Here is a 27,563-nt window from a genome sequence, read left to right as displayed (position 1 = left end):
AGTTATCGTTGACGATAGAAAACCGAAAAAAGTGTTTTTTCAGAAATACTTCAAATTTTTCCGTTCTATCAATTTAAACTTGATGATTCTTCATGAATCTTAAAAAACTGTGTCGAATGCCACTAACCGTATGAAAATCGGTTCATTCATTCAAAAGTTATTGCGATTTGAAAATTGAAAAAATAGTGTTTTATCAACCGTCTATCAAACAAAAGCTATTTTTTTGAGCTCGGAGAGTTCAAAATAACACACAAATTGTATTTATGAGCTCGAAGAGCTTAAAAAAAAAATTAATAAGTTTTTTTGAAGCACCCTAATATATATATATATATATATATGGTATTCCATACCAAATCGACCACTTTTGAACCCGAGCCCTTTTGATTTTGCTGAAACTTTTTTTTCCTTTTCTACTCTTTGAAAAACATTTTTGAGAATTTTTTCAAAGTTTTTTGTCTAACCTCAAAAAAATTATAAATTTTTCAAAAAAATGGCTTCTTTATTTTCAAATAGCCATAACTTTTTTAGAAATTAACTATTGGGTAACTTTTTTTTCTTAAAATTTTTGTTTTTGAATGAACTTTTTGAAAAAATACACGAAAAAAATTTAACATCATCAATTATATAAAATAATCGGTTTTTAGTAGATTTCATAAAAATCTAACTATTGCATTGGTCCTCATGACGAAACTTTTAAAAAATTTTGTCATATTCTGACTATACTCGTCGAGCTGAGTCAGAAAATGCATATTCCGGGAAAAAACCTGCATGCATGACCATGCTTAACTAAGCATGAATCAAGCATAATCATGCATAAGCATGCATGGATCATGGATGATCGTGCCTGGTCAAGCATGATTCATGCAAGGTCTTACTCAATCATACATTTTAATACTGGCTGATCATAAACGATCCTGCGGGACCTTGCATGATCCATATACAGTCATGGTCGAGTATGCACGACTGTGTACAATCAAACTGAAAGGTCGTGCATGAGCTTGCATAATAAAGCATGTGCATGTAAGAAACTACATATTCATGCTTCACCAAGTCTAATCATGCACCATAACTTTCAACGCAGCTAAAACTATCAAGCATGACTATGCATGGTCTTGAATAAACATGTACAATTATTTTTCGCCAAGCTTAACCATACATGACCACCTGTGAGTGGCCAGAATGATCAAGCTCGAGCCTGCTTGACCGTGCGTGACTTTGTATGATCAATCATGATTGGACTTCACCAAGCTGCGCCGTGTACTTTTAGTTTTTACCTTGCTTCATGTTCATGTAAGGGCTTACATGATTTTCCCTGATTTCGCATTATAATACATTAGTCATACATAGTTCTTAAAGTTATATTTCGACCGTAATTTTGAAAACGCATGGTTATTTATAATCATACATGACTGTGAATAGTAATGACTTGATAGGAAAGTTAATTTATCGAAAAATGATATGAGATCTTTCTTGTAGAGCATTCTATTTTCTTTCAGAAACTGTAAGATTTTTTTCAAAAATATTGATATTTCTATGAGTTACAAAATTCCAAAATTGAAAAGTGAAATTGTGAAAATAGACCAATGTTCAAGGCTTTTATTAAATGTGTCTTATTAAAAAATTGATATAAATAATCATTGTAACAATTTATCTGATAAGTATATTTTAAAAGTAGCCTTGAATACTTAAATAAAGTTAGCTCTGAAATTGTTTTATATGCGATTTTTATATTGTGAACAAATTATTTGATGTTATTTAAGTTTGCAGGGTTCGATTTATTCTCAACTACGAGCAAACATAGTCAGTCAAAAGTGTCCCTGAATATATCTTAGACATGGAATACAACATGATTATGATTGATCAGTTATGATCATGCTTGGTCATACATGATCACGCATGAGTATTTGTCAAACATGTGAATAAACATGATCAAGACTGATTAATTATGATGATGCTTGGTCATGCATGATCAGTCATGAATATTTGCCCGGCATGGGAAAGTATGATCATGACTGATTAGTTCTGATGATGCTTGGTCATGCATGATCTGTCATGAATATTTTCCGGGAAAAAATTATCAGACCTGACCATGTATGATCAGGCCTGAAATTAAATCTGATCATGCCTGTTCATGTATGATCAGACCTGAAATTAGACATGATCATGCCTGTCCATGTCTGTTCATGTCTAAAGCGTTAAATACGCTCAGGCCTGATCAGACCTGGGTGTATGATTATGCTTGAATTAATAATTATGTTTAGGCCTGATAAGACCTGTTCATGCATGATTAACCTTCTTAAATGTTATTTTCAGTCTAGAAGGAAAATTTTATCGAACTATAGACTGCAGATCTATTTTGAAGATTAATTTGTTCCGTATGACGTATCAGTTTCTATCCCCTTATAAATTATAAATGTACAACTTTCATCAAAAATTTCAGCTTAAGCATAAACTTTTCGATTTTCCATACCAAAACAATGATTTTTAAACAATTATTTATCGAATAATCTATTATTTTAACTGAAAAACTTCTTTCAATGATTTTACTTTCAAACGCACAAAAAAAAATATTTATATAGTTACATTATACAATTTCTCAATTTCTCATGGTCATTTTTCCCAGGTTTGCCAGGCATGGAAAAGCATGATCATGACTGATTAGTTCTGATGATTCTTGGTCATGCATGACCATACAAGCTCATGTCTGGCAAATATACATGCATGATCATGCATGAAATTAACGCCTGATCGTACATGTTCATGCATGATGATTTTTTCCCGGGTATGGTTCAAAAGTTTATATATGTATGGGGGTCATTTCATGTCAAATCGACCAATAGTTGGAATCGACCCCTTCCGATTTGGATGAAATTTGGTCACAAGTTTGATTTTATCATAAAACAAAGTAGTGCCAAAGGAAAAAATTAAAAAATTTTTTTTTGAAAAGTTATGCAAAATTCAAAATTTCGCAATTTTTCCAGTTTTTCAATTTTGTTTTTGTAATATCTCGAAAACTATTATAGTAACAGACATGGGCTTAAGTTCATTTTAAAGGGGATACTTAGGACTATAAATAAAAATTTTTTTGGGTAAAAATTTTGAAAAATCAAAAAGCGGGAAAATTTTGAAATTTTGGAAATCGTAAAAATCAAAGCCCGCTATGAAATTTTTGGCTCATTTTTTTTTACAGAGTTCCTCTTTTTTTTTTTTTTTAAAACTTCAGATGATGTTAAGTTAAATAATTATTTAATTTACTCATAAAGTTTTTTCTACTTTATAATTACCATGTAAGATTTCACTAGCGGCCTCTCTTTTCCATGAAAAGATACTTCTAAAGATCAGCGAATCTATTGTTTACTACAGTAAAAAGTGACAACAATTTCTAAGTACTGCTGTGAATAATATTGTTTATCTTACAACGTTTAAAATTTTTTGTCTTGTTACAAAGTCAATCATGGAAAAAGATAAGTGTTCAATTGGTTTATTTCGAAATAAAAAATGCTCTGAAGGAAAATTAATTGATTGTCATGATTTTTCCGATGCAGATCGAATTTCTTTGAGTGCGAGAAGTGGAACAGTTGTTAATTCTATTTGCAGTGACCACAACAAACAATTCCATGTCGATTACATTTATAATCAGAAATTTTGTACTGATCCGTATAAAATTCATGTTGTTAAAATAGTTAAATCATTAAAAGTAGTTAGTTTTTAATTCTATAATCGATCTAAAAGCATTATGCCTTTTATTTCACCAGGAAGTAAATTGTGTATTTCATGTACAAAAAAAAATTCATGATGAACTAAAAAACCATCAAGAAATCGAATTTGAAGCCCAACAATCTATGAGCATGGTAGAAAATGATCCAGTGGAGAATATTTCTCGAAATTCAGATCACAATACATCTGACCAAGAAGAAATTCCGCTAATGACACAAGGAACAATGTCTTCTAATTTATCTCTGAAATTGCAGTTATCCAATTTTTTAAGTTCTCCATCTGAAATTTGTCTTTCAAATAGTGAAACTTTTACTCCAAAAGAAATTAATCTAGATCGTCTTAATGCTATTTCAAATTTTTTCAGTTTATCTCCAATAAAAAGAAAGGATTTAGATCGATCAAGAACTTACGCCCAACTTAAATATTGTGAGATAAAATCTAAGTTACACTCATGCTTCGAACATGTTATGGATGATACATTGTACACGATTGACTATAAAACTTCAGTCATTGACGATGATTCAGAAATGACTGGAAAAGAAATAATACTTGAATTGAAAAAAAAATTTGATAGTACAAGCAAATCGAAAGAAAAAATGCAAATATTATCTGTACTACCATCAAGTTGGTCAACAGAAAAAATTGTAAGTATTTTTGGTGCATCAACGTACATGATAAAAAAGGTAAAAGAAAAAGTACAACAAGATGGTATTTTATTTATTCCTGATGAAAACAAAGGTCACTCTTTACTGAAAGCTGCTGAAGATAGAGTTCAAGAGTTTTTTAAAAAACAAAATGTCAGTCGAGAATTACCCGGCAAAAAAGAATACAAATCTGTTACTGAAAATGGTCAACGAGTACAAAAGCAAAAACGGTTAGTATTGGTTAACTTAACCGAAATTTACCAATCGTTTCAACAAAAATACCCATTTGATAAAGTAGGTTTTTCAAAATTTGCGAGTTTAAGACCACCTGAATGTGTTCTTGCTGGTGCATCTGGTACTCATGTAGTATGCGTTTGCCTTATTCACGAAAATTTTAAACTTTTATTTGATGGGACAAAACTTGGAAAATTGAAACTCGAAAATAAAAGCCAACCGTTATCTTTAAATCGGGATGGCATAAAAATGTTTATCTGTCAACCACCAACGAATGACTGCTACTTTGGAAAATGTAATAAATGTCCTGGCTTAACAAAATTGAGGAATAAATAAGACATTAACTACGAAAAAAGAAGTAAAAAAGAGAAGATTAACATAGAATAGTACTTATAAAATTTGAATTTGAAATTATACCTACAAACAATAAAAAAGCAATTTTAATTTTGAAATTATTTTTTCATTATCATATCGTGAATTTTATTTTTTTATTATTAAGAATAACGAAATTAATTAATTATTTAACTTAACATCATCTGAAGTTTAAAAACAAAAAAAAAATTATTTTCCAAAATTTAAAAATTTATATCTTTTAAGAAAAAAAAACACCCTCTTGAAAATTTCAGGATATTTTAAGATTAGTAAGAGGTACTATGTAAAAAAAAAGAAAATGAGCCAAAAATTTCATAGCGGGCTTTGATTTTCACGATTTTCAAAATTTCAAAATTTTCCCTCTTTTTGATTTTTCAAAAATTTTACCCTAAAAAAATTTTTATTTATAGTCCTAAGTATTCCCTTTAAAATGAACTAAGGTCTATGTCTGTAACTATAATAGTTTTCGAGATATTACAAAAACAAAATTGAAAAACTGGAAAAATTGCGAAATTTTGAATTTTGCATAACTTTTCGAAAAAAATTTTTTTAATTTTTTCTATTAGCACAACTTTGTTTTATGATAAAAACACACTTGTGACCAAATTTCATCCAAATCAGAAGGGGTCGATTCCAACTATTGGTCTATTTGACATGGAATGACCCATGTATGTATATATATATGGGGCATTCCACGCCAAATCGACCACTTTTGAACCCGACCCCTTTAGATTTTGCTGAAACTTTTCCATCCTTTTTTACCCTTTGGAAAACATTTTTGAGAATTTTTTCAAATTTTTTTGTCCAACCTCAAAAAAGTTGTGAATTTTTCAAAAAAATGGCTTTTTTATTTTCAAATAGCCATAACTTTTTTAGAAATTAACTTTTGGGCACCTTTTTTTTTTTAAAAATTTTTGTTTTTGAATGGACTTTTCGAAAATTTAACATGATCAATTATATAAAATAATTGGTTTTTTTAAGTACAATCGTCATTTTTTCGAAGTCCGCCATTTTTTTTTTTTTTTTTTTTCTCAAAAAAAACTTCAATTTATTTGACAACTATCCCCGCTAATCCCGAGCAGGGCCGATTTTTTTAAATATTTTTTTTATTTATTTAAAAAAAAATTTTGTTTAATTTTAAAAAATGAAAATTTTTTTTTCATAAACACTATTTATATAACAATAAAAATGTTATTTAATGGTTCTGAAGTATTATAATCTCTATTTATTATATTAATTTTCTATTTTTTTGACTAGGATTAATGATTAATAAAGTAAATTTTCAATGAATGAAAAATTATTCAACAATTTATTAATTACGTCTCTGGCGTTTAAATATTTTACAAATTTTGTGCTCGTTGGAATTTGAAAAGTTTTTAATGTACAAACAACCATTTTTGTCTGGAATTATACAGAGTAATTGTTGAGTTCCTGTGGTCGGTTTTGTTTTTAAAAATCTTTCATTTAAATCATTTACTGCTGTTTTATAATCCTCTTCTGGGGAAAACTTAGTTATGATGTTTGGCAAGTTGTCCGGATCAGAAGTCCATTCAAAGAGTTCCTCAGGCGTTGTTGTTTGTTTGTCAACCGCAAGTTGGAGACTTGCTCTTGCTGCATATCGTTTAATGGTACCACCAATACCATCACATGGACCTTTGCCATGGGCTGTCGCAAAAAAATGCCATTCAGCAGGAATGTCGAAATCCTCTTCGTGATAATATAAATTTACGAAGTTTTTAAAGTTTTTAAATTGTTGAGGAGTCCCGTCAGAAAAATAATAAATTTTGTTACAACGTTCAGGAAGACTTTTCACATAGTCAGTTATTAATTTGATAAAAACATGTACGGCAACGGCATCATGATTATTACAATCTGAAATAATTACTAAACTTTTGTGTTCAAGTTCGCCATTTATTTTATAATAAATCACTACTGGGAAAATTGTTGCTTGATTATTGTTCCAGTGAAAACCAGATGCCGCGTTTTGCACTACGAACGCGTAATTTTCTGCAAAATCACAAATAATGATAAATTCATTTGATTCTAATGTTTCTCTCAATGTTTTCAAAAATTTTGCTTGTTCTTTAGCAATAAATGAGTGAGGTAGAAGAGTTTTCAATTCAGTACAAAAATCTTCAACAAATTCTTCTATAGGCTTAATAATAGTTTATAAACTGCTTCTCGGTTTAGATATCCAACACATATGTAATATTCTCAATTTCGTGATTTTCAAAACATGCCAGTAAAAGGTTACTCAACTCATCTACCCCTGGACAGTTTTCACATCTACCCAAATAACATAGAAACGATGGAGATTTACATACAATCAAACTCAAACAATCACTATAGTGTGTAATTGATATATCTGTATTTCTTGTTAGAGAATGAATATTTGCACCTGAAACATTTGTGATTTAGTTAAATAAAAATTCACACATTTATAACTGTTAATGAATTTGATAATTACCAAGCATCATTAACTTAACGTTTTGATGGATCGTACAGACACAGATGGTATGTGTTCCACTTGCCCCTGCTAACACACAATGTTTAGGTCGCAGAGAAGCAAATCTCGAAAATCCAATTTTCTCTGCAGCGTTTATTTCCCGAAAACATTGGTATAATTCTTTTAAATTAGACAGGACGTCTTTTTTGGACGGGTACTCGATTACCATCATCATTTCGAACTGAAACAAAATCTTTCCTACCTGGCATCGGAGCACTGTACTCATCATCATTATAAAAATTTTCAACTTTCAATTTCACTCGATCTGCAATTTTTCTCCCTATAAAAAAAGATGTTGAGTAAGTGAGTCTTCAGTTGTGTTTAAGACATCAATTTAATGCTATATATACCTAATTTTGATTCAGGTACTGAAAGTAGACCTTTTTCTTCAACCAATGCTTTTGCTACCCTTGACATATGTCTTGATGTATTCATAGTTTCAGAAATACGTCTTTCACTCCATTGTTCAGGTAATAATGTTAAAAACTGTATTTTCAATGATTTTTCCGTTTCTTTATCGTTAAATTTGTCTTGCAGTAATTTTATTAAAGCGCGAAAATTTTCACCATCATCATCGACCGGGTCTTCATCAGTTGAATAGAGTAAAACCTTTTTCAAGCTGTCAGATATCTGATTTATTTTGTTGTTTAAAAATTGATTGTCATTTAATTTCCTTGATGGGATTGGTGATTGATTTAACAGCTGTAATGCATGATTTATTACAGGTAACTGAGTTGCAGCGCTAACTTGAGATGCCGAGCTTGGTTGTGAATTTTTTGGTTCGTTATCAAATGACATAGAACCTTAAAAAATAATAAAAACATTTAATAACTCAAAATGTATTCAATTAAGAAACGTATAAATAATTTAAAAACCTTACGGAATGATAATGATAATGGTAGATCTGTGGCAGTTGTATTACTATCGCTATCAAAATGATCATCGTTTTCATTACTGTCACTAGAGTTGCCTTCGTGATCACTTGAATCAACATTAGGATCATCACGAGTATTTGTTTGTGGTTTAACTACCTTATAAGCTTCTTTTCGACATGAACTGCATAATAAATAATAATTACTCAATCCGAACATTTCTTTCATCATGTCAGTCGCTGGACGCAAACCAATTTTTTTACAATGAGACTCCAGCCCAAAAGGATAACAACATCGATCAAATTGCTTCATTGATGCCATGATGTTTCAATGAAATTATTCCACTAAATGGAGATTAGTAAAATCAAAATAATTAACACTTTCACAAAGAGTGAATCAGGAACATGTTCATAAACTTGAGAAATTTTTTTATTTATCAAATGTAATGACAACAATTTTTTATTCGACACTAAAATGCAAAAAAGATTGATAGGTTATGTTCTAGATTTCAATATAGAGGAACACTATAGATTTTTGAATCGAAACATAATCACGTGTATCTACTAAACTGGCTATAGGTAAGTCTGTGATTGCCATACCCTAGTTTATCGATCCTATTGACGCGCCAAAATTTGAATTTCAGTCATTATAATCGAAGATTAAGATAATAAATAGAAATTATAATACCTCAGAACCATTAAATAACATTTTATTGTTATATAAATAGTATTTATGAAAAAAAAATTTTCATTTTTTAAAATTAAACAAAATTTTTTTTTAAATAAATAAAAAAAATATAAAAAAAAAATTGGCCCTGCTCGGGATTAGCGGGGATAGTTGTGAAATAAATTGAAGTTTTTTTTTAGAAAAAAAAAAAAAAAAAAAAAATGGCGGACTTGGAAAAAATGACGATTGTACTTAAAAAAACCGATTATTTTATATAATTGATCATGTTAAATTTTTTTCGTATATTTTTTCGAAAAGTTCATTCAAAAACGAAAATTTTTTAAAAAAAAAGGTACCCAAAAGTTAATTTCTAAAAAAGTTATAGCTATTTGAAAATAAAAAAGCCATTTTTTCGAAAAATTCATAACTTTTTTGAGGTTGGACAAAAAAATTTGAAAAAATTCTCAAAAATGTTTTCTAAAGGGTAGAAAAGGATGGAAAAGTTTCAGCAAAATCTAAAGGGGTCGGGTTCAAAAGGGGTCGATTTGGCGTGGAATGCCCCATATATATATATATACTAGCTGACCCGGCAAACGTTGTTTTGCCATATAAATAATTTCCTAGTAATTTCTAGTGTAGACAAAAAATAGCTTACTTATTGTAAGTATGTATGTATGTTAGAATGTGTATATTGTATGCATGTAAAAACATGGTGTTCTCAAATCTAATCCACAAACAGACATTGTTTGACTTTGGGATTTGTTGATAGTCATTGCAAATGCCAATCTAATCGGAAACTGAATACGTTTGAATTGAATTGGCACATCTGTAGGTATAATAGGAATCCGTGTTATGAGTATATTTTCACCTCTGAACTTGCCATATAAAATCCTGGCTTCGATCACGTTTTTCATTAATTTTTGAATGACTAATCGCGTACCGTTGCACAGCCGGGGCGGGTTCAAATTACGAAGCAAGATAATTGGAGATCCAACCTTTAATTGTAAATTATGCGGTGGCATGCCTGGCAAATCCAGTGAGTTCAAAAACTCTGTGGGAAAATTTACTGCTTCGCTGTCGTCGCAAACTGTATCAATAGATTTATATGATACCAAGTTCCCTGTCAATAACATTTGTATCTTCAGATTTAAATTGTCAACGTCTACATTTTTTGCCGCTAAAATCGCTCTTTCTGCAAGCCACTCATGATTTATGTACTGTGTGTGTACATCGGGAAATATTTGTTCAATGAGAGTATCTTGCGAATCAGCGATTGTGCAGAAATCGGTCGGTCATTTTACGTATCCAGTTTCATCTGTAGCAACTTTTCCATCACCGATATCTAAGAGTTGTTTTGAAAATGTTTCAGCGGATGGATCTTGAAACATTTGAACGCGCATATTTATTTTTAGCTGTAATTTTTCAACATTACGCCACAATGGAGATAATTTTAAGCAAGCGTTGATCTCATCAGCGTATGTTGAACGTGGAATGACTGGAAGTGTTTGTCTGAAATCACCTGAAAGGACCAACAGAGTTCCGCCAAATAGTTTGTCACTGTTTTTAATATCTTTCAATGTCCTGTTCAACGCCTCAAGTGAATGTTTGTGTGCCATAGTACATTCATCCCAAATAATAATTTTACACCGTTTCAGCACAGTGGCCATGGACGATTGTTTCTTAATGTTGCATACTGCGTCAGGGTTATTCTGAATATTTAGTGGCAGCTTAAATACTGAATGAGCTGTTCTACCTCCATCCAATAAAGTTGTTGCAATGCCCGATGATGCAACGGCCAATGCGATGCCATTATTTGATCGTATTTTAGCAAGAATTAGCGAAATAACGAATGTTTTGCCAGTTCCACCCGGTGCATCTAAAAAGAAGAACCCACCTTGTCCAGCTGAAACTGCGAGCATAATGCGATCATAAATGGTTCTTTGTTCCTCATTCATTAGTGGGACATTGCGGGCAATAATCGCTGCCATTTCTACAGTACTGTACTGCAGTTCACGATTCATTTCAGTATTCATTAAATCAGATGCAGTTCGATTTGGCGAATTCATACCAAAATTACTAAGTGGAAAGTTGGCAATGATAATGCAAAGATCCTCAATAGCAATCAATGCTTCATTGTACATTTCGTCGCTGAATGTTATGGTTAGATCGTGGCACCGTATACGATGTTGATGCAATATATCATCAGTCATTGAATCTTTGTGATTTTCCCATAATATCTGTGCTCGGGCTGGGAAACATGTAGTCAACACTATAGCAAATAGTAGACGAATTTGTATTGCTGTACAGTTCAATGCAGCTTCAGCAAGCATGTATTCCCACTGGTTGTCGTCTTCCAGCAAGCCGAGTGCAAGGCAAGTATCTTTATAAGTTGGATATTGTTGCCCATTCACTTTACGTATATCTTGAAATGATAATGGGCCAGTAACATTAACCAACAACAGTGGAAGATAAAAGCACTCCGTGTGTCTTGGATTGACTGTAAATAATCGCCCCAAGGCGTTTGATTTAAATAAATTGAGACATGCAGCAACTGGTAAGCCTTGCTTGCGGGGTATCCATGTTTTTGTTTGAGTCCATGTGAAATAGCGTGGTACTTGTGAATAGAGTAATGTTCGTGCAAAGGCACTAAAATCATCCGCACGATTACACAATTCAAAAAATGCAGTGAGTGTAGTTTTAGGTGGATTTGTAGCACGATCAATCACTGTCTCGTTCGTGAAAAATACACGCTGACCGTTTTCAAGATGGATGGCTAACTGAACAACTGCTGGATCCCGTTCATGAATTGGAAAACCAAAGATACGCCAAGCAGCTTCATTGGAGCTGATGTACCGACCAATTTGGTAGAGCGTTATTTCATCGTTTTTATTTACTGGAGGAGCATTCACATTAGTATTTTCCACTCTAAACAGCCATATCACTGCCTTTATAGACATACTTGCAAATGTATTTGATGCTCTTCACAGAACTGCAGAACTCAACATTAATATGAGCATTATATGTCTTGCTCAGCAGAGGCGAATATGGCACCACCCAACGATTGTCAATATCAATGTCTGTGTTGATGATATTTTTAATAAATGATTGTCCGCCATTTTCAGGATTTCTTCGACGATATATTGGGTATCCGTCGACATTTGTGACCGTATCATTGGTAAAATCTTTAGGGAAATTTTTAGTACATTTTCCATCAGCCATGCAAGGCGATGAACTATTAAGAGTACCACATGGACCATGAATCATGTTTGTTGTAACAATATCAAACAGCAGTTGGTCAGTGGATGGATCTGGAATTTCCGCAGAAATGATACTATCGATTTCTTCAGGACGGATTTTGTCGATGAACCAAACCAAAATGTGTGCATGAGGTAATCCTCACTTTTGCCACTCAACCGAATACATCCAGAAACGTGTGGGACCAAATACATGTGATTTAGTAATGAAACTTATTAAAGACTTCAACTTTTGTCTGAACACATGTGCTGTAATGTCATAGCGATGTATTGCATTTTGGCCAGGCAGTAGCAAAGATGTAATCTCTGGCCATTTTGGATTACATGTGAACGTGATAAATGAACATGGTCGTCCATATTCGCGCACGAAAGTCAGAGCATCCTGTATATATTCTTGCATATGACATGGACTGCCTACGTACGATGATGGTAAAATGACATGGTTACCAATTTCGGCGACGTCGGCGTTGTTGTTGATAGCGTCTCGCAAATGAATGTACTCTTCCGCGCGCAGCTTTTGTTGATTATATCGTAAGTATCGTAGTCGTTCGCTCTCAATCTTCTCGTACATGTCGACCATGAATTGTTGACAAAGCTCACGACATTGTAAAATGACGTTGTCCAGGCCACGTCTAATCATTAATCGGTACGCATAATAATCCTTTGAGCTAACGTTCTTGTTTGTTTCAGCTCCTGTAATATTTGTTCATAAAAATTAATTTAAATTTATTACGTTCAATAATTTAATTGTTTTGTTAAATGATTAATGATCAAATTAATAATCAATGAAGTACCTGATACGGGATCTCGTTGTTTTATGTTTATGCAATATCCGTCTTGTCCCTTCCAGAATATTAGCGGATATTGGAGAGCGTCATATAAACGATGTGTGTCAGCAATGAACTGAAGATTATTATTTCTTCTACGAATCACAATTTCTCGTGCAGCTGTACAATCGCCAACCATGATTCCAGCAACATCATCAACAACGGGTGCATTGAATCTACGAATATGCTCTCCAGCTGGTGTTTTATCAGGATTAATGACGATAGCGTGATTATCGCTTTGTGATTGGTGCATATGTGATTTGAATATTTTCAACAACTCGTTGTGCTCGTTCAAAAGAGCATCTAGCTCGCTGACGATGCGACTGGCATAAAGTGAATCAAGGTTATTATAATCACAACGTGCATTCACGCGATTGGCAAGTGCGCTTCCGGAATCCTCGCCGCCCATAAAGTAGATTTGTAAGAATTTATGTGGTTCGTTTGGCATTGGCAGCAGTGACCCCATTTTATGATAAACTTGGCCTCTGATTTTGAATGTAGAATTGAATTGTTGACCATTTGCATTAGTATTTCGAACTATTTCTGTTGCTCCGAACGATGTCATTTGAAAGCATGAATTGAATCTTCGAATTGACTTCAGGAACACGTTAGAATCTGGATCCGTGCCGAAAAGTAAGCCGTTCAATGGTTCGGGTGGTGTTTCAATTTCAGGTAGTTGCACTTTTCCTGACGCGCAACACATCCCAGCTGGCTCATTTTTGAATTTCAGAGCATGACAATGCGGACATTCCTTGTCCATAGCACCAATTACCACTTTTGAATGAGCATAATATTCAATATCGGGCTCATACTGGAATGCTAGACGCAGGAATGAATCAGATATAAATGCTCGATGTACCTGTTGTCGTTGTTGGTCATTTGTTCTTCGTCTATTGACTGTGAAACGGCGTGATTATCGTTGTTCTAATCTTCTGACTTCATTGCGTTCAGCTCGTGTATCTTCTGGCTCTTCTTGATGCAATTGCGCCATTCTGACACGTGCATCAGTATTTTGTTGCTGGATTTGTTCTTCTGTTCTTTCGGATCTGCTATTTCGCAAGTTTCGAACTTTACTTGTACTGCGGCTCAAATCAGCCCCTTTGCGTTTTCTTGGCATTGCTCACTGTACAAAACATACATAAATAGAATTAATGAAATTATTTAATGATGAAAAATGTTAAAAGTATAATTAGGGCCAGGATTTTTGCCGCAGTTTTGAAATAATTAGTTTTAATTTATGAAATTATAACAAAAATATAATTTTTATGGAAAAATTTTTCAAACAAAAGTAAAAAATTAAATTTTATGAAAACATTGTCTCTTATAATTTTTTCATACAACCAATATTTCCATTGACATATCAAAATAAAGATTCATAATGATTGATTTTTTGGAAACTATGAAAATCTTAATTGTTCAATTACATTTTTTTTAATAAAATTAAATTAAAATTACATTTTTATAAGATCAACAACATTTTCGATATAAATAAAAAAAAGTATACTTACAACACAAAATCCGTTGTTATTGGAAGCTCGTGTCACGTGTTGAGTACTTTTGAGGTTATAAAATCACTTGATTAACTAATCGTGCAAAATACACTCAAAATTGATAATTTGATTATTATTGATAAAATAGGAATGATTAAAAGTTAATATGAGAGTTACACTGAGATAGCAAAATAATAACTGTCAACGACCTGTGCAAATTTAGCACCTCATCCAAGGATTCGCGAAGTAAAAATGACCTTAATCGATAGGTCTACGTTAGGTCCGGATAGGTCCACCAAAATTTTCGTTAGGTCCCTCATAGTTTTTTTACAAAAATTTTTTTTAATTTTTACTAAAAAAAAAAAAAAAAATAGCACCTCATTCTATGAAAAGCTGGCTAATTTTATCAAAATCGCATTCTTTATCGTTAGGTCTGTATTGGTCTATGTTTTTTTTTTATATTAATGATTTTATTGTCGTTATTAATAATTATAAATTAATTAAAATCCGCGCATGCGCACAATGCATCTAATGCGACGGGAAATTCAAAGTATAACCGTTTTGATTTTTAGACTTTTAATAATTCAATAATTACTCAACTAACATCTGTATTTGCTGATAATATTAATTAATGATTAACAATAAAATATACAAATAGTTTTTTCTCGATTTATTTGAGAAGCATTGAACTTTTCTTATGATATTTGCTTTCAATGAATTACTTACTTCTTACTCATTCAGTTTCTATGCAAGATATTAATTGATTCTACTTATTTATTTTTAATTAATTAAAATTAATTATTATGATTTGAAATGGTGATTAACATAATGTAAGGCAGATGCACGTGCGCCTTAATAAGCTCCTTACGCATGCGCTCATGGAACGAAATATATACATATGCATAAATACAAGTTTCGATGGCGATTCCGTGTTTGTTTTACTCCAAATAAAAACTACTTTTTTCAAGAATTATTTCATAACAATTGATTTTATTATTGTCTTTGAGTAATTGATCCTGAAAGTATGTACAAATAAAACATTAGCTAGGTTTAGAACTATTGTACGAAATAAGTCTCAACCAGAGTCTTAAGAATAAAGAGTGATTAGATGCATATGATGAAGTTAAAAAAAATAGAGAAGCCCATGGTGTTAAAATGAAGATAATTTAAAAAATATTTGTACTTGAATACTAATGACTATATTTAATTTTTAATGATTTAGGATTAAACAAACTTCTATTTGGACTTTTGTAAAAGATTAAATGAAATAAAATGTAATTACAAAACTTTTTCATTAAAAAAACGAAATATATAATGAATTTTTCCCAATATTTATCAGTTGTCTTGATTATCCTCTACAAGTTTTGTTTTTTTATTTTGGTGATTTGTTCCTTCGGAATTCTTGTTTTTTTAGACCATTCATGTTTCTTGTTTGTATTTTATCAAGTTTTAGAACTCCAAGATGAATCCACAGATTCGGTAGAATCTGCCGCCAAGTTCCGTTCAAATCCGTTGTAACCGAAGCGCCAGACTACCGACTGTGTTTACTGTAAGCAGAACGGTATTTTGAGGTTGCAAAATTTTATTTAATTCTACGGTACTTTTTGTTTCTAAATTTTATATTATAACAGTAATTCATGCTTTATTTTACTGATATTAATTAATTATATTCACTTATAATAATTAATCTACTTGAAATTATTAAATTTTATCAGCACAAACTATAGCAAGCTCAAAAATTTCGATCCTGACTTTTTTTCTATGTAAAAAGTGACATGCCACAGACTAAATAATTCGAGAATGCATGGTAATCTTCCAATAGATGGGAAACTACAGTTCAAAAAATACATTTCACAGCTTGCATCTACATTCGCCAGGGTGCGCTGGAATTGTTTTTACATAAACTGTAGCTTCAAGAGGATAGTTTGCTATAAAAAATGCAGCCAACGCGAGATTTAAGTTGGTACCAATTGTAAATTTTTATTATAATTACAAAAAATACTAAAATCCAAACAAAACAGTTTCACTGTAAAAAAATCGCGCCAAGTCAACGTTTATAAGATTATTAAGAAAAAAATTTCTTATTTCTTTACAAAAAATATAAAATAAAAAATTCAAGTAATCGATTTGATTGTATTTGATTTTCGGAAATTAAAAATTTTATTGTAAATTTGAAAATTAAAAAAAAAATTTTGGAACGTACTTGGTGTGCGTCATTGTGTATTTCAATTTTTTTAAAGTCCTAGTAAATAGATTTTACGAATTTCATTAAAAGTAAAATATTTTGCAACCACGCACACTAAATACGTTCCAAAATTTTTTTCTTAATTTTCAAATTTACAATAAAATTTTTTTTAATTTCCGAAAATCATAAACAATCATATCGGTTACTTGAATTTTTTTATTTTTTTATTTTATATCTTTTTGTAAAGAAATAAGAAATTTTTTTTTCTTAATAGTCTTATGAACGTGGACTTGGCGCGATTTTTTTTTACAGTGAAACTGTTTTTGTTCGGATTCTACCATACTTCGTACAGAAAGTGTCAGAGTTGATATTTTCTTCGTTTTGGGTTTGATTTCTTTAGGCCTTCCACGCGTTCGCTTTTACAAGTCATCAGACGTTAATTTTGTTCTTCTAACTATTAAATCCATGATCGGTCTAATTTCCACCAATTCGAATTTGGGAACTTTACTGCGAGATTTCTTCAATGAAACTCTAAAAAATTGTAAAAAAAATCAATAGATTAATTATTTTCAAAAATAAACCAACAGCAATCAATAACAATAAACTCACTTTATGATGTTTTAAATAAATTTTGCCATCTACAGCTGTAAAGCTGAGTACCTGTTCTAATCTTGAAAGCCTAACATCATTAATGGCTTTTCGTTGAAACATATCAATTAAAATATTTTTAATACTATAAGACAGACTCTCAGAGGAGAGCCAGTCAATGAAATCCGTCAATTCCTCGGTAAATTCTAGAAATTAGCAAAGGAAGTCCAAGAAGGAAGAGATGCATCACAAAATGAGGCAGTTAAGTCCCTCAAGGGAAGAACTTCAAGCAGCTGATGAACATAAGAATAGCAGCACAAAGCATAAGATATATTTTTATATGTGATAAATACAGCAGTGTAAACAATGTAGTACTTATATATACATATATATTTATTCCAGGAGAATGTATGAAAAAATGTAAAAGGTAGTCTTCACTACTATACATGAATAAATCTATCTATCTATCTATTTTTAATACTACTGTACAAATCATTATTTTCAAATAAATCTCCGTTAAACACAAGCATCGGTTTAAATTGAGCTATTATTTTATCCGTTTTAAATTCATTTAAGTCTTTGTAATTTTCAATTAAATCTAAAAGTGCATACATTCTATCCATTATAAGATTATGAGGGCGTTTTTGTTATTCGAAACAAACATAAACTGATAAGCATTATACTTTTTACAAAACTGTTCAATTGGAGTTATACATTCGAAAGAAAGTACATCGTGCTTTTTCTGCAGAACTAAACCAACCGGTGCTTTCAGCTTATACTAAAAAAATACCAGTAAGTATGCCCTTAATTATATTTTTTTTTAACTCACTGTATGAAAATTATATTCAAAAAACTTTTTTAACATGGGATTCTGGTAATCTAAATAAACTTAAGATTATTTCAAAGTATGCTCCTCATGATTGCGTTATTATATATTGATGCCCACCTTTTTTTTCTCAATTTAAAAAAAAAAATTTTAACATGTCATATATACAATACAAATGATCGTATTTTTGATTTTAAAAAAGGCATTTTTTTCAATTGTTAGCTTTTTTTATAAATAATCACAAAAATAAAATTTTTATTTTTTACCTCGTCATATAAACTTGAATAATTATTTGATCAACAAAACCAACGTGTCATACTTTATTTTTTATTATCTAAATGTGATCAGTTTTATTTTTTTTATTCGTAATTAGTTTGTTTATATGACAAGTTAATTATAAAAATAATAAATACTTATATTATTATTAGAAAATTAATTAATTTATTTAGTTTTCGTATTTTTCTAATGATTGAAGATTTAAATCGACTGTGTTTCGCGCGCGTTAACCTAAATAGCCAATCAATGAGTAAGGAATTCAAATAAAACCAATAAAAAATAGAAAATTATAGTTTTCAAAATTTGATACTTTATTAACTTAATTTTAAAATTGGTAACATTTTTTTTTAATACAAATTTGTATCAGCTTACTTACTTTTGGCTAATAACTCACTTCTTCCAAGCATGAAATATAAATTGAAATGATTTGATTAGTGTTACTATCTGTATCTGATTAAAAAAATTAGGAAAACGGTTGACCCTAAAGGCCATCCCTGCAACTTCCCGCTAATTCCATACTTAAGCGCTAATAATCAACGAATATAAACTTTATATGAAAAAAATTTTGACTGATTTAATATATAAAAAATACTTACACTACTCTTGGCGTTATTGACATATTTATTATTTTTTTATTTAATCTTAATTATTTTATTTATTGGTTACAAATAAGCAAAAACACGTGGTCATTAACTTTAAACTACTTACATATGTAATGATGTTATATGTTCATTAAGCAGTAACAGAGTCTACAAGCTGTAGTATAAAAGGTTTCAACATTGTAAACTCAAATAATTATTTTTACTACTGATATGTCGGCAAAACATGTCAGTTGACGTTTTAGGCGAAATAAGAAAAAAATAAAAATAACGTAAATATTATTTAAATATATTATCAGTAAACAATATAAAATATATCAAAATTGCATGTGGATACTCAAATCGAAGCTCTTTATGAGTGTATTATATCAGGATGGGTTTATATTTTAAAAAATGTAAATAAATAAAAAATTACCTTGTATCTTGCAAACTATGGACATTTTTAAAGGTATAAGCTCATTTAAATGCTATTAATTAATCATTTTGAAAGCAGTTCATGAATTAATATATTTTTCTAATGAATTATTAAAAGTTGAAAAATCAAAACGGGTATACATTAAATTGTGCGCCGTATTAGATGCGATGTGCGCATGCGCAGATTTTAATTAATTTATAATTATTAATAACGACAATAAAATCATTAATATAAAAAAAAAACATAGACCAATACAGACCTAACGATAAAGAATACGATTTTGATCAAATTAGCCAGCTTTTCATAGAATGAGGTGCTATTTTTTTTTTTTTTTAGTAAAAATTAAAAAAATTTTTTGTAAAAAAACTATGAGGGACCTAACGAAAATTTTGGTGGACCTATCCGGACCTAACGTAGACCTATCGATTAAGGTCATTTTTACTTCACGAATCCTTGGATGAGGTGCTAAATTTGCACAGATCTGTCAACGTTCCCCCACGGAAAAAATATATATGTCAGGATATATCCGAGGATATATGCTTGAGGATATATGTCCACATATATGTCACATACACTTTTTTTCGCCTCCGCATATATGCGTGGTATATATGCTTGCTCATATATATGTGAGATATAAGCATAAGATATATATCTATAACATATATGTTGGATATATGTGCGCATATATCCGGATATATGCGCACGTAAATCGGCATCGCGGGATGGATATAAAACACAATTATTTTCTACCAATTATTAAATAATCATAATCTTTTATTGTATAACTTTAAGAAACGATTTAAATAATAATCATAACAATATAAATCAGAAATTTATATAAAATAGAAACTTTTAAGGTATAACATTAAAGCTGTTTAAATAAACAATTTGAAAAATGAAACTACTTTAAGTGAAAATGCAAAATTACAAAGTGTAAGTTGTAATAAAAAATGAAAAATTTTAATCATTATTAACTTTTAAATGATTTTGTGAATCTTTTAGCTATCATTAGGTTTATTTTCCTTGGTGTCTTTTGGAGGATCCTCAGTTTTAGGCTTCTTCTGTAATGTAAAATATATTTTAATTTTTATGCACTCGAAGTAAGTAAATTATTGTGATTTTTGTATTGTTATTATTACCTTTAATGCTTCTGACCGTAATTTGTTGCATTTTACGTTAATGCATTTACCAAACTCAGCCTGATTAAATTGTTTTTTAAATCGTTGTTGGACTGCTTCTGAAAGTATCAAATTATATTATTGTTTTCTATTTTGTATTGTATAAAATTAAGACAAAAAATACACTATCAAAAACCAATTAAAAATTATATTTTTAAGAAATGTAAGTTATCATACCTTCAATTGCTTTCAATTTATTAGTATTCTCCAGCCCAGTGTGTATACAGCTTAGTTGGCCATACTTATTTTAGAGGGCGTTAAGTTACATTTTCCGGTTATAATTTGAATTTGAATTTTTTTACTCAAAAATTTACATTTTATTATATTAATTTAAAATATATCATTAATTCAACTGCATTAATATATAAATTTTTATTTCTGATTACATAAAATCATATAGTAAGTAATTCTTTCAATAATTATTTTATATCATAAAAATGGACGCGTTTGTTCAAGTTAACATTTCAAACTTATTTGGGTGCTTACAAATTACAGAGATTACATCATTTTTGAATTGTAACACTGTCACTTTTTGCTCGATATTTTGTGCTTCAATAACTGCTAAATCATTTTGATGATTAGCAAAGTACATGTGTTCGAGTTTAACATTTTGAAACCAATAATTGCGCTGTTTCATGAAATATTTTCCGAAAGCAAAACATTTAGTCTCTTGCTGTACATTGGCAACCAAAAATGTTTCTATTTCAAAAATTTCACTGTCATTCAGTAGTACTGTATAACTATTTCTTTTATATGCTTTGGTATATTGTTTACTGTGTATTATTTCCTTATTTAGGCTAACACGTTTATAGTATTCAACGGCACTGTCTCTATCGATAGTGACATTTCTCCTCTGTAATGCAAAATAATGCTCGGCACACAATTTTTTCACTGAAACTGATTTTCCTAATAAACCTACACGGTTGACATAGATTGAGATTTTCGGAATTTTTTGTTTATTTGTTAACTCTTGTAATAATTTTAGTTGACGAAACGTTAAATGATCTTCGTACAAGTCCTGCAGTTTGAAAAGAGCCATTTGAGAACGGAATGCTTCTTATATCTGTAAATCAGCTGAATTAGAACTCTTTACCAATTTTTTAAGAAATTGGTGAAAATTCTCATAGCAGAAAGCACTATGTGTCCAGAGTGGGCCCCATTTTAATACACTCTTCGGTAAATGAGTTAGCAAATGGAGATTAAACAATAAATTCTCTTTGCCATATAGTTTTTCTACATCCTTAACGAATTGAAATAAATACCGTTGAGCATTGTAAACATCACTTTCCATAATTGCTGTTTTTAGTAGAATTGAAATACCTTCTAGTAATAGACTCCAGTGCTAAACAAATTTATTTGGTAAGAACCGTCTCAAAATTGGCAGACTGTAGAATAATAACCATATAACCAATTCATGAGCTTTTAAATGAAGTCTATCTTTTGACATTTTTCTTGGAGTCCGAGAAATATCCATGGATGGTTTAAAAAATAAAAGCATCTCATCAATTGACGGAAGGTGCTGACCTAAGTAGAATTCTTTGTCATGATAACGAGTATCGAACCATAATTTTAAAATTGCCTACAAACTCCCAATGCAACACAGTGCATCCAATCAGGAACTAAGTTGTCAATAATATCAAAATTAGGTATATCGCATAAAGTTGAACGATACTTCATACCTTTGTCGTAGCTGTTAATATGGTTAAGTGTTTCTGTATGACTGCGCAATCCTTCGCCATAGGGATTACCTTCAGCATTTATCGGATATACTCTCACAGATCCATTGCCCTTCGCTATCTCTTCACCTGGATGCTTACACAAACCACATCCATATTGTCCACGAAAATTTTTTGATCCTCTAAGTTCAGGGCGTTCCACAGAATCACAGATGCCGAGCAAAAGTTGACATTTTTTATGGTATTTTATTCCGTTAGAATTATAATCGAATCCTTTATTGAATAACGACTTGCATTCTGCAACAAAAGGCTTCAAATACTCATTCATGATCGGCTTGGTAGAACCTAAAAATACGCTAGTTAAAAAAATTTGATGTTTGCGTTGTTGTGGATGAAGTTCATTTATTGTACACAAAATTGGCGTTATTGAAGTCACAGATCTTTTAAACAAAGGTGTTCCGTCTATACTAAAATTGATACTGATCATATCCTCTGGTGAATCGTTTGGAAGACTTTTTTTGTACGAAATTCCATCAAAAATATCCTCAATCGCATAAAAGCTTTTTTTTTTCACGATTTTTAACATAAGATAAATCTTCATGATGACGTTGACAAAAATCTTTTAATTGTGCCGTTAAAGGCAAGTACAAAAAGATGTTACCTGCTCGCCTATTATCTTTAACATTGACATCGACATTGCATTCAGGGCAATGTAAAACCTGTGTGTCATTATCTGTACCTTCAATAATATCATCATTTACTACCTGTGACTCTTTGCCGATATAAATTCGACAGCTAGGACAAAAATGATGAATCTGCAATGGTATTGTGTGCTCGTTAATAATTTTTTTGAAATCATACGTAGACGTATAATTTAAAGGCACATCAAGAACTGAATCAATCAATTTGTTAATCATAAAAATTGATTCATTATCTAAATTTTTACGTAATTTAGCTGCCAGAACTAATAATGTTCTTAATAGTATTCGGATAGGATATTTATCATTTTCTTCTTGATCCTGAGGTTCTGCCATGCAAGAACTATTGTCTTCTTCACCATTATCATCTTGACAGACTGGTATATTTTCTAGATCCATATTTTCTTGGCGAATTATTGGTTCCTCTGCATCTTCGTAGTCATCTTCATCTTGATCGAAATCAGTTTGTTCTTCACTACTATCGCAATAATAATAATGCTCATCATTGACAACATTTTCCTAGAAACAAAAAAATTGTTGATTTTTTATTCTGATATTTAGTTACATCATCAGACTGCTTTATCAATCAAACCTCATTCTCAAATGCCACGTTTGGTGGACAATTATAATTGACAGATTCTTCCAAACAAATATTTTCATCAATGCCAACAGAAGAATCGGAGTCATCAGAGTTGTCGACATTTGTTTCAGTGCCATAGTCCAAGACTGGTTCAACTTGCTATTGGAAAACAACAAAAAATGCATTATTTAATTTTGATTTGAATCTTTTATAGATTGAAAGTTGAATACTCATACTTACCTCAAAAAAAGTATTTTCATTCGATTCGTCTCCATTGTTTGCAATCGCGCTACATTGAAAAAAATAAATTAGAGTCATTAATTGTTGTCAATAAATGTAAATCGAGATATACCTTTCAGGAAGACTTTGTTGTTTCGTTTTTGCATTCCAGTCAGAAAGTATTCGCTTAGGGATGGGACAGTCACTGTCATGCTGTAAATATCTTTTATAAGGCCCACGTTTTTTTTTTTCAGACATAGTCTATGTAGATTTAAAAAATTTATGCAAAAAAACTCAAGTCAATCGCTGTCACTAATGAAATAACTAATCGGTAGAAACTAAAAATAAAAACACTTATCACTGGAAATTCATAGGTTAACTAGAAGCCGTGGTTAACTTTAGAAAACAGAAGTATGGGTAGGTGCGGCTAACAGATGTCAAGGTTAGGCTCTCACATAAACATAACCAAGCACTCAATAATGTTAACTTGAACAAACGCGTCCATTTTTATGATATAAAATAATTATTGAAAGAATTACTTACTATATGATTTTATGTAATCAGAAATAAAAATTTATATAATAATGCAGTTGAATTAATGATATATTTTAAATTAATATAATAAAATGTAAATTTTTGAGTAAAAAAATTCAAATTCAAATTATAACCGGAAAATGTAACTTAACGCCCTCTAAAATAAGTATGGCCAACTGAGCTGTAGACGTTTATGAAATTAAGCAAATAACATGTATTGATAATGACTGAATAACTTTACAAAGTGTCATTTGATTATTAGTATATTGAAAGAAATAACAAAAAAAAAAAATTGTCTATTAAAATTATAAAAAAAAAATAAATACGTAGTTACCGCCTAAATCACATTCACAGTGGTTATTCTGAGTCATAGAAGGGACGCCATTTTTATGCTTGTCACGAGAGTAAATAGTTTCGTCTGGTGATATAACAAAATTATTAAAAGTGTTATTTATATAAATAATAAAAAGATTATTGTAAAGATGGGGAGGTAAGTTGAACATTTTTAAATAGTTTTTATTCATGTAGATAATATTTCTCAGAATGTATAATAAAAAATTGAGGAAGAGGTTATGTTTATGAATTTATCTTTGAGAATATTATTTTATTTTTATGTTGATTAAAATTAATTGAAAAATAAGACAAGTATGACATGAATTGTTAATAATTAATAATGATTCTAATACTTTTGTAAAATTTCAGTAAAAAAATGTTTGCGCTGGTGAAATGGATTGGCGGAGACGATGATAAAAAATATACCGTTGGTATAGACGTTGAACACATTAAAAATTTTGACTATGATAAATTTAACAGTGATGATGAAGATCCTGATAAAATTTATGTCGTTGAGTGGCACGAGTCAAAGAAGGAACCACTGGGTGGGTGGATTTGCTTTAGTGCACAAATAATTGCAGTCTCAGGTAATAATTAAATATTAAAATAATAAAAGAAGATTTTATATATAAATTTGTATTATCTATCTCCCTATCTCTTGTATTTTTATAGGATCCCTTGCAAACTTGAAGAAAAAAATGAAAGCCATCGATGGTATTGAGTCTCCCAGACGGATGTCTCTTGAGATAACTGATGACAAGGGACCTGGTCAAAATGATTATTCTATAATTAAAGATGGCCCAAAAATTGATGAGTCAGAAGTGGTAAAATAAATTAAACAATATTCAAATAGCAATATCTTAAAATAGTTGTGTTGAAAAGTAAATTAGAATTATTTTACAATAACTTAAAATGTGTATATATTTTTTCAGCCAGTGATTGATCCAGAGATTGACTACAGCCCAGAGGTTAAACGTAAAAAATTATTGGGCGGTAACGATGTAAGTTTTACAAACGATAATTAACAAATAGTATTCTATTACAATAATTGAAAAAACTATAACTATTATATTTATTACAGGGTAATGAGAACATTGACATTTTTGATGATGACAAAGCAGAGGCTTCTGGTTCAAAAGTTTTTTCTAGCGATCAAAATGATGATGAAGATCTTCTAATAATTAAAGAGAAAAATGTCAGACCTGGTGGATCTGAATTTGTAACAAAACATGAGTTATCAGAAGGTTGGTTGTTTTATAACTTACGTCTCGATAAACATTTTCATTTAAAAATATTCATCTTATTAGTAATATTGAAATTATAAATTACTTACAGCTATTACAATGGCGCTTCAGAAAGTTCTGGCAGCAATTCCAGCCACGTCTTCAGTTGTTCCAACACTCTCTGATTGTTCAAAAACAAAACGATCAAAAAACAAAAAAAATAACATGGTAAATAACTATTACTTAAAATTTGTATTGCCAGGCGTTCATTCAAATACTTAATCAACCTAAAAATATTAATTTGATCTAAGTTTCTAATTATAATTATTAATTATTTAAAGGTCACTAAAAAAAAATTATCATAAAAAGATTTATAATTATTTCACTTTTTTTAATTATAGATTGAATTAGGTCAACCTGGGAGTAATGTTTTCGTTACCTCTGACCAATGGATAGCTGCTGAAGCGACTAAATCATTTACAGCTATGACTACTTCATTATTGGTTTCGGTATTTCCTACAGATCAGTTGATTAAAAGCAACTACAAAGGTGGACCACCCAAAAATGCAATAGATAAGACCGTTATACACACTGGATTGGAGAATACTAATGAATTAAAAGCAATTAAAGGTATGATAACTTACATTTCTTAAAAATATAATTTTTAATTGGTTTTTGATAGTGTATTTTTTGTCTTAATTTTATACAATACAAAATAGAAAACAATAATATAATTTGATACTTTCAGAAGCAGTCCAACAACGATTTAAAAACAATTTAATCAGGCTGAGTTTGGTAAATGCATTAACGTAAAATGCAACAAATTACGGTCAGAAGCATTAAAGGTAATAATAACAATACAAAAATTACAATAATTTACTTACTTCGAGTGCATAAAAATTAAAATATATTTTACATTACAGAAGAAGCCTAAAACTGAGGATCCTCCAAAAGACACCAAGGAAAATAAACCTAATGATAGCTAAAAGATTCACAAAATCATTTAAAAGTTAATAATGATTAAAATTTTTCATTTTTTATTACAACTTACACTTTGTAATTTTGCATTTTCACTTAAAGTAGTTTCATTTTTCAAATTGTTTATTTAAACAGCTTTAATGTTATACCTTAAAAGTTTCTATTTTATATAAATTTCTGATTTATATTGTTATGATTATTATTTAAATAGTTTCTTAAAGTTATACAATAAAAGATTATGATTATTTAATAATTGGTAGAAAATAATTGTGTTTTATATCCATCCCGCGATGCCGATTTACGTGCGCATATATCCGGATATATGCGCACATATATCCAACATATATGTTATAGATATATATCTTATGCATATATCTCACATATATATGAGCAAGCATATATACCACGCATATATGCGGAGGCGAAAAAAAGTGTATGTGACATATATGTGGACATATATCCTCAAGCATATATCCTCGGATATATCCTGACATATATATTTTTTCCGTGGGGGTTACTACTACACTTGATGCATAAACAATAATGATGGCCGACAACTGTGTAGGGAGTGAGAAAGAAAGGAGACCGGCTTCGTTCTCATCCCTACTCCGTGCTGTTTACTGGGTCAGAAGTGACACCTGTAGACATCTGGCGGGGATAACTAATTAAATGA

The 27,563-nt window shown here is 30.4% G+C and overlaps 3 protein-coding genes and 1 pseudogene across 3 annotated transcripts; 1 reads left to right on the top strand and 3 right to left on the bottom strand.

Moving 5' to 3' along the window:
- Positions 1–10,461: 10,461 nt before the first annotated feature.
- On the bottom strand, positions 10,462–12,275 carry LOC123263631. Its single transcript, XM_044726570.1, has 3 exons — positions 11,971–12,275; positions 10,748–11,936; positions 10,462–10,530 (listed from the first exon to the last, which is right to left on the bottom strand). The coding sequence occupies exons 1-3, from the start codon at positions 12,273–12,275 to the stop codon at positions 10,462–10,464; spliced, it is 1,563 nt and encodes a 520-aa protein (XP_044582505.1).
- A 132-nt stretch (positions 12,276–12,407) lies between these two features.
- LOC123263552 lies at positions 12,408–13,944 on the bottom strand. The gene is made up of 2 exons (XM_044726458.1): positions 13,060–13,944; positions 12,408–12,958 (listed from the first exon to the last, which is right to left on the bottom strand). Exons 1-2 carry the CDS (start codon positions 13,850–13,852, stop codon positions 12,408–12,410), a joined length of 1,344 nt encoding a protein of 447 aa, XP_044582393.1. The 5' UTR covers positions 13,853–13,944.
- A 1,233-nt stretch (positions 13,945–15,177) lies between these two features.
- On the bottom strand, positions 15,178–19,076 carry LOC123263492 (annotated as a pseudogene).
- A 5,762-nt stretch (positions 19,077–24,838) lies between these two features.
- LOC123263417 lies at positions 24,839–26,751 on the top strand. Its single transcript, XM_044726209.1, has 8 exons — positions 24,839–24,846; positions 25,059–25,276; positions 25,362–25,513; positions 25,622–25,690; positions 25,771–25,933; positions 26,025–26,140; positions 26,314–26,542; positions 26,661–26,751. Exons 1-8 carry the CDS (start codon positions 24,839–24,841, stop codon positions 26,723–26,725), a joined length of 1,020 nt encoding a protein of 339 aa, XP_044582144.1. The 3' UTR covers positions 26,726–26,751.
- Positions 26,752–27,563: the final 812 nt, after the last annotated feature.

The sequence above is a fragment of the Cotesia glomerata genome, linkage group LG1 (genome assembly GCF_020080835.1).
Source record: "Cotesia glomerata isolate CgM1 linkage group LG1, MPM_Cglom_v2.3, whole genome shotgun sequence".
In the NCBI taxonomy this organism is placed as follows: domain Eukaryota; kingdom Metazoa; phylum Arthropoda; class Insecta; order Hymenoptera; family Braconidae; genus Cotesia; species Cotesia glomerata.
This window is presented reverse-complemented; position numbering and strand designations above follow the sequence as displayed.